Source organism: Hevea brasiliensis, chromosome 13 (assembly GCF_030052815.1).
Source record: "Hevea brasiliensis isolate MT/VB/25A 57/8 chromosome 13, ASM3005281v1, whole genome shotgun sequence".
In the NCBI taxonomy this organism is placed as follows: domain Eukaryota; kingdom Viridiplantae; phylum Streptophyta; class Magnoliopsida; order Malpighiales; family Euphorbiaceae; genus Hevea; species Hevea brasiliensis.
In genome coordinates this window covers 89305417-89320156 of record NC_079505.1, presented here as the reverse complement: position 1 = coordinate 89320156, position 14740 = coordinate 89305417, and the positions used below count along the sequence as shown (strand labels likewise).

The 14740-nt window shown below is 34.8% G+C and overlaps 2 protein-coding genes across 5 annotated transcripts; both read left to right on the top strand.

The window, feature by feature from the left end:
• Nucleotides 1-1084: 1084 nt before the first annotated feature.
• LOC110633846 (dicarboxylate transporter 1, chloroplastic) lies at nucleotides 1085-4950 on the top strand. The gene is made up of 3 exons (XM_021782635.2): nucleotides 1085-2299; nucleotides 3854-4075; nucleotides 4286-4950. The coding sequence occupies exons 1-3, from the start codon at nucleotides 1169-1171 to the stop codon at nucleotides 4646-4648; spliced, it is 1716 nt and encodes a 571-aa protein (XP_021638327.2). The 5' UTR covers nucleotides 1085-1168; the 3' UTR covers nucleotides 4649-4950.
• A 2356-nt stretch (nucleotides 4951-7306) lies between these two features.
• LOC110633831 (protein DETOXIFICATION 42) lies at nucleotides 7307-13999 on the top strand. 4 transcript variants are annotated; one of them, XM_021782613.2, is made up of 16 exons: nucleotides 7307-7492; nucleotides 7729-7848; nucleotides 7989-8010; nucleotides 8102-8220; nucleotides 8646-8767; nucleotides 9559-9768; nucleotides 9948-10114; nucleotides 10233-10368; nucleotides 10487-10583; nucleotides 10722-10822; nucleotides 12319-12482; nucleotides 12691-12762; nucleotides 12846-12962; nucleotides 13066-13161; nucleotides 13564-13685; nucleotides 13822-13999. In XM_021782613.2, exons 4-16 carry the CDS (start codon nucleotides 8147-8149, stop codon nucleotides 13865-13867), a joined length of 1524 nt encoding a protein of 507 aa, XP_021638305.2. In that variant the 5' UTR covers nucleotides 7307-7492; nucleotides 7729-7848; nucleotides 7989-8010; nucleotides 8102-8146; the 3' UTR covers nucleotides 13868-13999. The 4 variants fall into 4 exon arrangements, with proteins under 4 accessions (XP_021638305.2, XP_021638306.2, XP_021638304.2 ...); XM_021782614.2 differs by having other exon boundaries at nucleotides 7989-8015; XM_021782612.2 differs by lacking the exon at nucleotides 7989-8010.
• The last annotated feature ends 741 nt before the right edge of the window (nucleotides 14000-14740 follow it).

Here is a 14740-nt window from a genome sequence, read left to right as displayed (position 1 = left end):
ATTTTAAAATTAAACGATTTAGTCCCTCACTTATATTTATTTTGAATTAAAATTAATTATTATCAAATAAATTGATTATTTTTATTTTTTTAATTTTATAAAAATAATTTACAAAAAAATTTAATAAAAAAAACTAGTAAGAAAAAATCTAATAAGTTTAGTGATTATTAACTATATAATTAAATTATTTAATTTTAAAAATATAGGAATCAAATTATAAAATCGATGAAAATCAAGGTTCAAATAATAAATTGCTCTTATTAAATAAATGAAAATAATAAATTTAAACTAATAAAAAAATAATAGACAAAAGAACTTTTGATTTTAATAAAAATATAAATAAAGATTAAACGATTTAATTTTAAAAATATAAAAATTAAATAATAATATCCATTAAAATCCAAACAGCTAATGGGAAATTACCCATTTTTTAAGGCTCTTTTCATCTGGTTTCATTTGTTGACTATTCCATGCATGTAGCGTAGAGCTGCTGGGCGACTAGACTGTGCCCGCGACGTGATATCAGCACGCTCGCCCCTCACCTCACTTTCAAGTCTTCACAACAAGTGAACTTATTAGCAAACGCAGATGCAGAACCAGCTTTCCTCACGTGTATTTCTGCGGCGCCTGTTGCCCCAGGTTCACTATCGTCATTTCACTTCTCTGAACTCACTGGCCATAAAATTTCCAACTTTTTTGGCCTTCATTTTCATAGTGCAGTTTTGGTCGCCCAGCCAACAGCCAAATTTTGCTGACGATTCTCCCAATGAATATGTGACACGTGCATATTACTGTCACTTCATTGGTCCAGTTCAGGCCACGTCACCAAAAAGCTGGTGTGAGCGTAGGCATGTTTCCCACTTCGTACTGCCACGTGGACTGTGCCATCTGTTTGTCCGGCGCACTTTAACGTGATCCCTTCAATGAATGGGTCCAAGTGGGCCGGGGACCAAGAAGATCTTTAGACGTACATTTCCACCGCCAGGCGGCTTTAACGAAGCACACACACATATTCACCCTCCGATCCAAATCCAACGGCCCAAATCAACTCCTCTCCATTTCCCATATAAGAACCCGCCCACCACGCCCTCCTTCCCACTTTCCGTTCCTTCCTTCTATTTTCATGCATTCTCAGCAGAAACGCTGACACTGAGAGCAGACAACCAAAATGGCGTCCCTAGCTCTCACATCCTCTTCTTCTTGCTCTCTTGCCTTCAATTCTTTCCCTTCTCACAAGTCTCGCTCTCTCTCCCACCTCAGATCCACTCCAAATCGCGTTCCTTCCCTCCCTAAACTCACTGCTAATACCAGATTTCCTCCCTCCAATTATTTCCTTCCAAAATTCTCCAAATCCAATGCAGCCACCGCCACCGCAATCTTTCAGAAATGGAGAATTTTGAACTTAACGGTCAAAGCATCCGCCGCCGCAGCAGCATCACCTGCCTCTTCTGTTTCTTCCTCACAGCCATGGCAGGGCGCTGCTATCAAGCCATTACTTGCGTCAATAGCCACAGGTGTTATTCTGTGGTTCGTTCCCGTTCCGTCTGGAGTCTCGAAGCCTGCTTGGCAACTACTCGCCATTTTTCTTGCCACTATTGTCGGCATCATCACGCAACCTTTACCTCTCGGCGCCGTAGCCTTGATGGGTTTGGGTGCTTCAGTACTCACCAAAACCTTAACTTTCTCCGCTGCATTTTCAGCTTTCGGCGATCCGATCCCTTGGTTAATTGCTCTTGCTTTCTTTTTCGCTCGAGGATTTATTAAGACTGGACTTGGAAACAGAATAGCTTATCAATTTGTATCGCTTTTTGGATCTTCTTCGTTGGGTTTAGGTTACAGTCTCGTGTTTAGTGAAGCTTTACTAGCGCCTGCAATTCCTTCAGTTTCTGCTAGAGCAGGAGGGATCTTTTTACCGTTGGTGAAATCTCTGTGTGTTGCTTGTGGTAGCAATGCTGGTGATGGTACAGAGAATAAGCTTGGCTCGTGGTTAATGTTAACTTGTTTCCAAACATCAGTGATTTCTTCTTCCATGTTCTTGACTGCCATGGCAGCTAATCCTTTGAGTGCCAATTTAACATTGAATACGATCAAGCAGACAATTGGGTGGACAGATTGGGCTAAGGCGGCGATTGTGCCTGGATTGGTGTCTTTGCTTGTTGTGCCTTTGCTTTTGTATATAATTTATCCGCCCACGGTGAAGAGCAGCCCGGATGCGCCTAAGTTGGCTAGGGAGAAGTTGGAGAAGATGGGGCCAATGACCAAGAATGAGATTATTATGGCTGGCACTCTGCTTCTTACGGTATACCTTACTGGCTTTTTAGTTTCTTTTATTTTTATTTTCAAATTTAACTTTTGCGTTTCTGTCATTTGATTCCAACGTTTTTTTAGATGCTAATCCTTTAATTTGCACTGTTTCTTGGTTTAAACAAAGTGATATAACCGGTAGATTGGCCGTTATTTGGGTAGAATATCTGTTATACGCTGTAGGCTGTTATCATTTTACGTTCGCTGTTTTGACTTAATGTTAGCTGAGTAGTGTATTCTTTCACCCTTTATTTATATATCTTTGGAACTCTATAGGATATTACTTGTGGAATTCTTGTGTTTTCTGCTGGGCTATTCTTGCTCAAAAGCATTTTGCCATTTTTAAAAATTTTTTGCGTACATTGAATAAACTCTGTTTCCCAACTTCTAAAATGGTGAGGAATCTGGGCATTGATTTACTGGTAATTAAATTTTTGTAGGAGGATTCAATGTAATGTTGATCTTAAATCCGTGTTTGTAAGAGGCGTGTTTAGAAGAACTGAATATTTTGGACATATTAATGTTCCTTGCCAGAACGTGTTTTCTTATTGACTTAAGAGGGATTTGACCTAAGTCTGCAGTGTGGTATTGATGATGGAATTCTATGTAAGATTGAACTATTCTGCTAATTTGCGTTCCTGAAAGGCTGTTTCTTTGATTTTGTTGACATTTATTTCTCACAATGGGACATTTTTTTGATGCAAATCATGTAAAATGTAGAGATAATTGTGAATTATAAATCTATTTTCAAAATATTGATTTGGAGGAAATGAATATCTGCGCTCTTTGTTGGGAAGTTCTATATTGGCATCCAGCCCTTAGGTAATGTTTGAACTGGCAGTCAGCATTAGAAAATGAAACATTATTAACTAGCTACTTTGTAATATAAAATATTTTTAAGCTATCTCCATTGTTGGGAAAGAGAATTGGCAATCAGTAGCTTGCCAAGAGTCCAAGAGATGGTTGCAGTTAGAGTAATCTGGCTGAGCTTGATACTAGAGCCTTGGATTTCTTTAGCTTTTGTGCCTTGACAAATTCTGAATATGGATGGAATTTTAAAAATTTCCAGAACCAGACCCATTTTTAAGGGGTTATTTGAATTGATTTTTGTGGACATGCTCATCAAAATCTTCATTACCTGATTCAGAGTAAAGTCAATTATTAATTATGATTACATTTGAATTGGTGGGAACGAAAATTAATTTGTTTGATGCATATTCTTGTGGTTGTTATACAATCGTAAAATGATGAGAATGGAATAAGCTGCCTTCAGAATATTGCTCCAAATGGACTTTCACAAGAAAATCTTTGCAACTTGGGAAGCACTATTGCTTGTAACTTAAAACTTTTATCATTGATGTCTATGACAATCTCTTTGGTAAAAGCTATCCTGTAGAGCTAACTTATTATTATTTGTCAGATGTATTTTATGTGTTTGCGCTGACATGAATTTTTGTATGTTCCTATAAATGCTTTTAAGAACTTACACTATGCTTCATGTAGTAATTTCTTATTCTTTTTTTTTTTTCCACTTCTCCTCCATTAATAGGTGGGCCTATGGATTTTTGGATCAAAGCTGAATGTAGATGCTGTTACTGCTGCTATTCTTGGATTATCTGTCCTCCTTATCACTGGTGTGGTGACATGGAAGGAATGCTTAGCTGAAGCAGTAGCCTGGGATACCCTCACATGGTTTGCTGCCCTTATTGCCATGGCTGGGTATCTTAATAAGTATGGTCTGATCTGTTGGTTTAGCCAAACTGTAGTTAAGGTTAGTGTTTGCTTTATCATTGGTTTCTCATCATGCTTTGCTTTTATCAATTATGTCATGGATGGCTACATTTATCATATATCTCACTCTTAGGCTTCTGCTGAAGGGAATGATGAACTTTAAAGTAACATACATTATGCAACAGGAATGTACTGAGTATCGTTGAAATTAGGTATAGAACCACTGACAAATTATTTCTACTTTTCACAGTTTGTTGGTGGACTGGGTCTTTCGTGGCAGATGTCTTTTGGCATTTTGGTTCTTCTGTACTTCTACTCTCACTACTTCTTTGCCAGTGGAGCAGCTCATATTGGTGCCATGTTTACAGCATTCCTGTCCGTTGCCAGTGCTCTAGGTACTCCACCATATTTTGGAGCCATGGTTCTGTCATTCCTTTCCAACCTCATGGGTGGCCTTACACACTATGGCATTGGATCTGCACCTGTTTTCTATGGTGCGGACTACGTGCCTCTTGCCAAATGGTGGGGTTATGGGTTTCTAATATCTATTGTCAACATAATTATCTGGCTTGGAGTTGGAGGGGTTTGGTGGAAGGCCATTGGTTTGTGGTAGAGGGGTGGTTTTGAAAATCTTCCGACCTCAATCTTCTTATTACTCTGATTCTGTTAGCTCTTGGATGGGGTTTTGACTTTCTGGTTTTCAGTCCAAATGAGAGAATGTTAGTGTCGTTTCTGATTCTTTGTCAAAGAAATAATATTTGGTTGGAGAACATGGATGGAAAGATTATATGTATACCCATGGACTGTTTTAGAGCAGAAATTAGAATTTGTACCTGAAATTTTGACATGGCATTGCAAATTTGCAAATGCCTACAATTCATGATTCATAACACAGTGATTAGTCATATGCCCGAATATCCCTTTTATTTTTTTTAGCTTCATTGCGGTTTGTGAAGAAGGTTTTACTATGAAACTCTTTTGTAGTTTGAATTTGACACATTTACTTTTAAGATTCATGATCTCCTGGAGGAAGTTGTTGATCTGTTTTGTGATTTTATGTGTGTCTGAAAAAAAAAAAAAAAAAAACAAAAAACTGATATATTTATGTGCAATATGGTTAGGTCTGTGGTTACAAAATTACAGCAATGGAAAATAGAAAAATGCAGACCCGGTCACAGTAGACCTGGCCTAAGGTTTGGCCTGGTTCTGGATTGGAATTGGTAGTTCCAGTTAAAGTTTTAGGGGATAGCAATGTCCAATTCTGATTCGAATGTGGTTATTGAATGGTTGAAATCTTTTCCAATTTTTTTAAAAGAAAAAGAAAAAATGTTTTTAATCCTGAATTTAGTCTGATTTAAAATTAATTTTGATTAATTTGATTTTGATCAGTTCCTTTCGAATCGATTGTAGGCTTAGTTTATCCAATCAGACCTCTATCAAAACTATACTATTAAGGGCTTGTTTGGTTTGTACATTGTAATTAAAATCAGTATTAGAATAGAAATCGAGCGAAATTAGAAATAGAATAGTGAATTTTTATTTATGTTTAATTCATTATAGAATTAGAATTAGAATCAAAATTTTTTTACAAAGTGTTTGATTTGCATGTGTAAGTGGTGGAATTAAAATTAAACTTATTTTGTAATTAAATGAAAATCAACCTAGAATTATTTTTGATATATTTATATATTTTTTAATTTTATTTAATTATATGAAAATAAAAAAATAATATTTTTATATTTTTAATTACTATAATTAATTTTATTTTTATTTTAAAATAATTATATAAAATTTAAAATCACTTTTTATATTTTTATTATAATTATTTTAATTTAATTTTTAATTTTCATTAATTATATGAAAATAAAAAAAAATATCATTTTAAAAAATTTTATTTTAATTAATAATATAAAAATATACATCCAAATAACTACATCAGTGAAATTGAGCTTTTAGCTTTCAATAAAATAATTATTCTCATTTTAGTGTTTCAATTTCTTAATTAGAAAGGGAAATGATGATTCATTCAGTAGTGAGAATTAGATTCTTTAATTTATAAAAATGAGAATGAAAAAATGAGTTTGCAAATATTAGAGAATGAAACTCATTATTTTATTTTAATCAAATAGTGCCTAAGCTTTTATGGAACCCTCAGGTTGGGTGAAGAAATAAAACTTCCGATATGAATGTGGCTTTTTTCGCAGACTGGGCCTAACTTTGCAAAGACCATTTGTACTCTGAAGCAAATTGTGATGAGATCACAGTGAGCTGGGGCTGGGATGGGCATGAAGTCAGCAGGACGGCAGGACACATTCACGTTCATCAACTAGAAGAGACCCTTTTTATTTTTTAGGAATACAACACGGACCACAATTTGCATAAATTACCAGAAACCTTGCAGATTGTGGCCAACTTGGATTGTGGAGTCTTAATATGGTTTATTATTTATAACTGTGTTGTATTTGGAAAATATTAAAATTATTTTTAATACTGTAAAGTCTTAAATTTAAATTATATTCTAAATTAAATGAATAAAAAAATATTGTATATGATAATATTTAATTTAATTATAAAAAATTTAAGATTATGATTTTAGAATATTTTATTTTGATTAAAAAATTTAAATGGTAAAGAAATTGATTTGCAACCATCAAGTGGAGAATTAGCATACTAGCAAGTGGGAAGCCCACAATATTAAAGTCATTAAATTAGCTACTTACACTGAGAATCGATCGATGCCCAAATCAAAATATTCAAGAAGTAGCCACTAGCCAGCCTAACCCTATAATGTTGGGTGGGCATCAATACTATATGATATAGATGGGATAAAGACTAGAGAAAGTAGAGAGTGACGTAGAGATTTAAGTCAGTTGAGATAATTGCCCATTTTCACTTTTTTCTTCTTTGAATTCGATGGCAATAATCTCTTTGATGAACTTGATCTTTATCAGGATTTAATAGTCATTTTAATTATAACATTTTTCAAAATTTCTAGATTTCTAGACAGGGACTGGTTGGTTCCTAAAGGAATTGGAAAATTCTTTCTGAAATTATTACAGGCTAGCGAACCTGTTGGAGACACTTGGCAGGTTCTGTGCATGCATGCAATGACACTGTTGAAGATTTTAGTGGAAGAACGAATGGTTTCCCTGGATTGATTCTGACATATAACTTCCGTTCTATGTTGAAAATTCAATTGGAAATAAAACCATCTTTCCATTGAGCAAGGGACCCCTCCATTATGTTATTCTTTAAATAACAATCACACTTTGGAGGCCAAACTTGTGGCCTTAAACGGCTTCCATTTTGGACAAAGACAAGTCCTTTCTCTCTCTCTCTTTCTTTTTCTTTCAGAAGCGTGCAACTAAGTTCAGTGCACACACATCTTCAGCTTCGGATGAGAACGAGGGATTATCTACCTATGTTCAATATTTGTTCTTTTGGTGTTTTGAGTTAGGTGGGTGTCGACTGATTTTGTTAGCTTTTTAACTGTTTGATGGGTCTTTTACTAAATTCTGAAATATATTGCCATTTCCTTGAAATTGTCATGAAAATGAGACGGGCATCATTTTCTTTTCTGGGATTTGCGTTAGGTTTATTCTTGTGTTATTTATTCTTTGTTGAGATTTCAAAAGTTGAATGTGTCTTAAGTCTAACTTGTGTCAATATTTCTTTGGCGTTCTTGGAAAGCAGGAGCTACTTTTTCTTTTTCTTTCGCCAATGAAATTCAAGTATTGAGGTTTCAGAGATGGTTAAAGTCCAATCTTGAGTTGATGATCTTCTAGGGAAACTTCTTGGGGTCTTCCATTGAAAGTGAGTGGTGTTGCTTTTTCTCTCAACTTTGAATTCAATCTTCCAGTTTCAATCGTTATAGAAATTTCAAATTTTGAATTATTAATTTATGGTCCTGACTTCACATTTTTCATTTGTATGATTCTGCTTTAATTTGCCAGTGGCTACTTGGGCTTCTGGGCTGTAAGGCAATCTATTTATATCAGTTGTGGAATCTGTAGGTTGTGGAGTTTAATATGTGATGTTCTCACTATATCACCACTGGCTTATTCAGGTTCCTAGAAAAGACAATTTGGTGGTTTGGCTCTCCCAATGATCGATGATGGATCAGGGAGATGATCCATCCATGGAGAAGAAGAGAACACCTGCATGCATTTTCTTTAAAGATTTCAGGTATTGTTTCAATAAATTGCATTAGGATTTATTACATTTCAAATGGGGCTCATCTAATATGAGCAAGGCTCATGTGAGAGCCAGTTTTATAACTACTGTTAGATTAAAAAACTACCTGTTATATTAAATATTTATATTGAGACCGTTGTAGAATTAATTGAAATTGATATCAGTGCAGAATTAATTGAAATATTTACGATGAGTGCATAAATTTATATATAAATATTTAATTTAACGATTTACTTTTAAATGTTGTATGTAAATATATGTCAATATTTGATCTGTTAAATGAATTTATATGTAAATATGAGATAACGTTTACGTTTATAGTAGCCACACCCTTTTAAATGCTGTCAATCCAACCATCTTTATCGTTTTAATAAGCATTTAGGAGTTAATGTTTGATTCTTTAACGGTATGAGCAGACTTGTCCTTAAACTGGATGAACTTGGGGTAGAAATAGCACGTATTGCATTGCCTGCGGCGCTGGCTTTGACAGCAGACCCTATTGCCTCTCTGGTGGACACAGCATTTATCGGCCGAATAGGTATTTCCTTGTTTTCTTTGTACGTTCATTCTCGACCTGCATCAGCTGTAACTCTTTTTTTTTTTTTTCTTTTCTTTGCTTCTTGTTGGGGTCTGATTCAAAATCTATGTGTTTGAACTCTTGATTAGTCATATATTATGAGGAATTGGATTGTGCTAATTCTTAATTACAATCCTAATGAACTGTACTCAAATGAATTTGTTGTGCTACGTTGGTTTGGGACAAGGTATTTGGTCTAAATAGACCAAGATAAGAGCTAGCTTTTGGTTGGAGTTAGGCTTGATCCATTTTTTGTACATATATCAGAGCTTACCGCCACCTGCTGATATGTTTGCTTGCAAATTTCACACTCCAGATATTCATACTTGAGCATGAGAGATGCATTGTCTCACATTAATTTGGAATAATGTATTTGACTTGGGCAAACCTCCTTAGCAAACTTTTGGGTGGAGTTAGGCCTAGTCCATTTCTCTGTAGACTTTAAATTACAGTTTCATAGTTCATCAGTGTTGTTTAATCTTAATGCCTGTTGATCCTTTTATTTGCTTCTGCTTGTATTTACTAACTTAAATCAATGTTTCCCAATGAAGTATATGGTATAATCGCGGATTCATGTTGAGAGTTCCCTTATGCTACTCTGGCTGGCCCATTCTTGTCTTGCCCTTATTAAGTTCTATCATATATTGCTATTTCATTGTACAGGAGAAGGTTTATATGTTAGTGCCCTTTTTCAATGTTTATTTCTTTTAAATGGTGAAGGAGCTTAGCTTTAAGTTATATGATTCATTCAGGTCCAGTAGAGCTAGCTGCTGTTGGAGTTTCTATTGCTCTATTCAATCAAGTATCAAGAATTGCAATATTCCCACTTGTCAGTGTCACAACATCTTTTGTTGCTGAAGAAGATACAATTGGAAAAGTGAGTCCTGAAGTACAAGAGAATGAAGCCTTGGAGATAGGTTCAGCTGTAAACAATGAAAGTAAAGAGTTGATACCACAAAGTGGTACTGTATACCATGTCCCCCTTTTCACTTTCTGTTTATGATAGACCCCATCAAGTGGGTCTTGCAAAGTGCCAAAAATCTTAGTACTATCTTCTTTTTCCTGGTTGATAAAACTTGTATGTAGTTTGTTAAGTTAATATATTCTTTTTTTTTTTCTTTTTCCAATCACATTCTATCAGAAAAATCACTTATTAGCAGCTTTGATATTGTTAAGATTGAGAATGAAAGAAGGCATATCCCCTCAGCCTCATCTGCAGTAGTTATTGGCGCCATCCTTGGCTTCATCCAAGCTATATTCCTCATATCTAGAGCAAAACCATTGTTGAACTTCATGGGAGTTGGTCCTGTAAGTGCCTCTTTTTTTTTTTATGAAAACAATATGAAGTTTCAATTAGTTATATTTTCTTAAGTATCAGGATTGATTGCTTTAAGAAGATAACTATGGGACATTTTTGTTTCTACAGGATTCACCCATGCTAAGTCCTGCACAGCAATATTTGACATTGAGGTCACTTGGCGCCCCTGCAGTTCTCCTTTCCTTGGCCATGCAAGGGGTCTTCCGTGGATTTAAAGATACAAAGACTCCTTTATATGCCACTTGTATGCCTTATGGGATTTGAATGATGTGTTTCAACATACTAGAAATGTTTTGGCTCTTTCAACCATTTGATTATTTCATATCATTCTAATGCTTGTGCTCATTTTATCTAATCTCTAGTGGCTGGAGATGTAACAAATATAATTTTAGACCCCCTACTCATGTTTGTTTTCCGTCTGGGAGTTAGTGGTGCAGCCATTGCCCATGTTATATCCCAGTAAGTTATATTCATCAACTGTCCACTTAGAGTGGAATGACACATTTTCTTTCCTTTGTTGTGGTTTGGAGTACCAAAAGTTTGAAATATTGTATTAGTTAATCTGTCTTATTCTTTGAATATGTGTGGTGATTTCAGATATCTGATTTCAATTATACTCCTGTGGAGACTAATGGAACAAGTTGATCTCGTACCTCCTAGTGTCAGACATCTGCAATTTGGTAAATTTCTTAAAAATGGTAATGTTCCTTCCCTTAATCCCTCCCCTTCTCCAATGCTTTCATAAACTGTTCATTTGTACCATCTTTCACACTAGCTTGTATCTAGGAAGGTATCCCAAAGGGGCATGCTATAGGTGTCACAATGCATATTATCATCGAATTGGTAATGGAAATTAAAGCTAAATTTACACTTGCACCTGTTAAGTTGTTTTCTAAATGGTTAGAGATTAAAAAATGGGTGAAGAAAGGAGGATAACTCATCCCTGCCTGTGCATCCTCTTCATGTTGTCACTTTATTGGCTTCTAATGACTAACAATTATCCATAAAGTACAAAACTTAAAAGTAATATTACTTGCAGATGGTAATCCAAAAGCTCCACTGGAGATTTGATGTTGAACCAATGACTTGAACATGTAGAATAAATATCTGAGAAATTGTTAGAGTCCAAGTTCAATTAGAATTAGAAATTAAAATTAATTAGGAGTTTAGATTAAATAGGAAGTCTAAAGTTAATATTTAATTAGAAGTTAGAATTTTAATTTAGGAAGAAAAATTAAAGAAAAAAAAAGAGGAAAGTTGATTTTGAATTCAGTGATGACTGAATCATGTTTGAAGAAGGATTCAAAGTCCAAAGTAGGACGTGTTTTCTTTGTCCATTAGTGCCTATTTAAGAGAACATATCATAAATGGTGTAGTGGTGGAAATGTGTGCTAAAGAGTTGAAGTGACAAAAGTCCGTGTGTTGGTACTATGAGTATTTTTCTTTGTGAGTGATTTGTGTAGGTGAGAAAATAATTAGTAGTTGTATAATTATTTTTCCTTAATAGTAGATTTGATTGGTAGAGTAGGCTTATACAGAACCATGTTAAATTTTGTATTTTTTAATTTGTGTGGGTGTGTTTTTCACAACAAGTGGTGGAAAGGTTATTTAGCTTCGCTCATAGGGAGTGGCGTTGCCCGTGGAGAGTAGATGAAGAGGAATTGTCAACCATTGTAGAGGGGGGTTTTGTCAATTGCCCATATAGTTGAAGACGGCGTAGTAAATGTAGCAGTAAATTTATTGAATTATGTTTGGAGGAAAATGAGAGAACTAACAAATGTATTTACTATGAGCAGTTAGTTATATAGTATAGGTTCTCTTAGATGTAATTAGGTTGATGGGTAGTATAACTTCAGCTTGTAATTGATGATGTATTATTTTTTATAGTGGAAGATGGCATGCCCGTTGATGTAACTCTATGCTCAGAGAGGGTGAACCATGTAAATATTGTTTTGTGTGTTTACTTTGTTTTTTTGTAATTTACACGCTTCCACAGTGTACAGCAAAAATGTTCTCAATTTTAGAATGTTGTTTGTAATGCTTTATGTCAATATCCAAAGTGAGAAATTTTAAAATATGTCTAGTTCTTATTGAGAATGAGAAGATGAGCATTGTGCATTAAAAAGAAAAATTAGATTTACTGACAGAAAGCCGTAAACTTTGTTTTTTTTTTTTTTTGGCACTTGATCTCCAGGTTTTCTATTACTAATGAGGGTCATAGCTGTCACATTCTGTGTTACTCTTTCTGCATCATTAGCTGCACGACAAGGATCAACATCCATGGCTGCATTTCAGGTCTGCTTGCAAGTTTGGCTGACCACATCTCTTCTCGCTGATGGATTGGCTGTTGCTGGCCAGGTTAGTTGGTTCAGTTCAGCAGTAACTGGAACTATTGAAAATAATCATTCATATCCTCATTTTCTAAACTATGATTTCTAGTTGAGTCTTGATTAAAATTAAAATTAAAAAAAAATGGTGAAGAACAGTCATCAGAATCTGGATTCCAATTTCTCCGAATATAATACTGAATTTACTTTTTGTGTGCCAACTTTACTTGTACTCTCAGGCAATACTTGCAAGTGCCTTTGCCAAAAGGGACTATGACAAGGTGACGGCCACTGCATCTCGAATATTGCAGGTACAATTGAAATGCCAGAAAAATGAAATGAATTCTGATGTTTATGACTTCGCCTGATAGGTGGTTATGAATGTAAACTGCAGTTGGGATTGCTTCTAGGATTGTCGCTGGCTGTCATACTTGGACTAGGATTGAGTTTTGGAGCAAGATTATTCACAAGTGATGTCAATGTTCTTCACATGATTAGTATAGGCATCCCGGTATCTCCCCTGTCTGAAAATATAAATGGAACATTTAATCCTTTCAATCTGTTCAAAATCCCAAATAACACTAGAACTAAAGCTTCTTTTCCTTTAATATCAGTTTGTTGCAGGTACTCAACCCCTCAACGCCTTGGCATTTGTATTTGACGGTGTCAACTTTGGAGCTTCTGATTTTGCGTACTCTGCCTACTCCATGGCAAGTGTCCTGGACTTCTACAATTAATATGGAATTGTGACTGTTTTTAGCATTCTCGAAATCATTCTTTGAATAATAGACAGAACCACTGGAATGATGGGTCTTGGTTAAATAGAGTGGAAATGTATCCTGCTAAAGGTTGGCTTCTTTATGGCGAAATAAATATGAACTGGAAGATTTTTGCAACTGAGGATTAACTTTTTTAGGGCCAATGATTTAAGAAAAAAAAAAATCTGACAGGGTTTTTGGATTTGGATTGAAATTATGTGTTCAAGAATCAACTTTCCTTCTTTTCTCTTTGCTTGATGATTGAAACATAAAGTATAACTTCTGGTTGCTTACTTTAGCATCTCATGTTTATTAAATTCTCAGAAAAATTAGCTTGACATTCTTCTTATCCAGGTACTGGTGGCCATTGTTAGCATCCAATGTTTAGTTTTTCTCTCCTCCAGTTATAATTTCATTGGCATCTGGGTTGCTCTGACCATATATATGACTCTTCGTGCATCCGCAGGCTTTTGGAGGTGATTCTTTGTTCTTTGTTTCCAAAACTTCCCCTCCACACCACCACAACACCACACCACCACAACACACCCCCCCCCCCCCCCCACCATCTTTTGGAGGTCAATCTATTCTGACCTTGAGCTCCTTCTTTTGCAGGATAGGGACTAGAACAGGACCCTGGAAGTTTCTCGGGAGCTCTTAATCGCTTGTTTATTGTTTCAGCCATTTTTTTCTTCTCATGGATAGCATGCCTCTGGTTGTATAAGTATACCTTTCTTTCTTCTGTTGTATTCTTTTTAAGTTCAAATATCATGAATATTATTGTTCCTTCCTATCTCCTGCAAAAAAAGCTTGATGACTTTCACCAAAAATTCATGTAAAGAATTGGAAATATAGAAAAAGAGGAAAAAAAAAAAAAACACTTGTTATCATTTATAGAAATTGATCGACAATTTGATCTATCTCAACGATTTCTTGAATAATAAATTTGATTAAAATACAGAAATCAAATAATTCCTTACATAATTTTATATATTCTACTCGATTGTATTTTGTAAGCGTTTCTCCCGTGCAATCCTTTTTCTCTCGCAGTCTCGTTCCATCATAGAGGTGTTCATTTTGATTTTGAAATAAAATGAGAATTTAAACTTATAAGAAAATTGTAAAACATTAATTTAATAATAAATTCAAACTCTTGAATCATTAAGGAGCTAACAATGTATTTTGTTTGTTTTTTATTTTCATTTTAGCAATCATGATTTGTTAAAAATTAATTTTTTTTATATTGTAAAAAAATTATATACCAAATAATGAAATCTTGGCATTATATATAAAAATGAAAATTATATTTTAAACAATGAAGTCTCACAAATCAACCTTACTTTATGCCCCTGCTCCCTAATCCTAAAAAATCAGCAACATTAGGCCACCCATCAACATCAGTTCCTGGAAATTGACCAGGTTGCATTGCCCCACCATGTAACATCAAAGTTTAAGAATTCCCCACAACAGTAAAGACCCAACAACTAGAGAAATAAGTGGAATAGCATCTGCATATTGTACAAGATACCTTAAG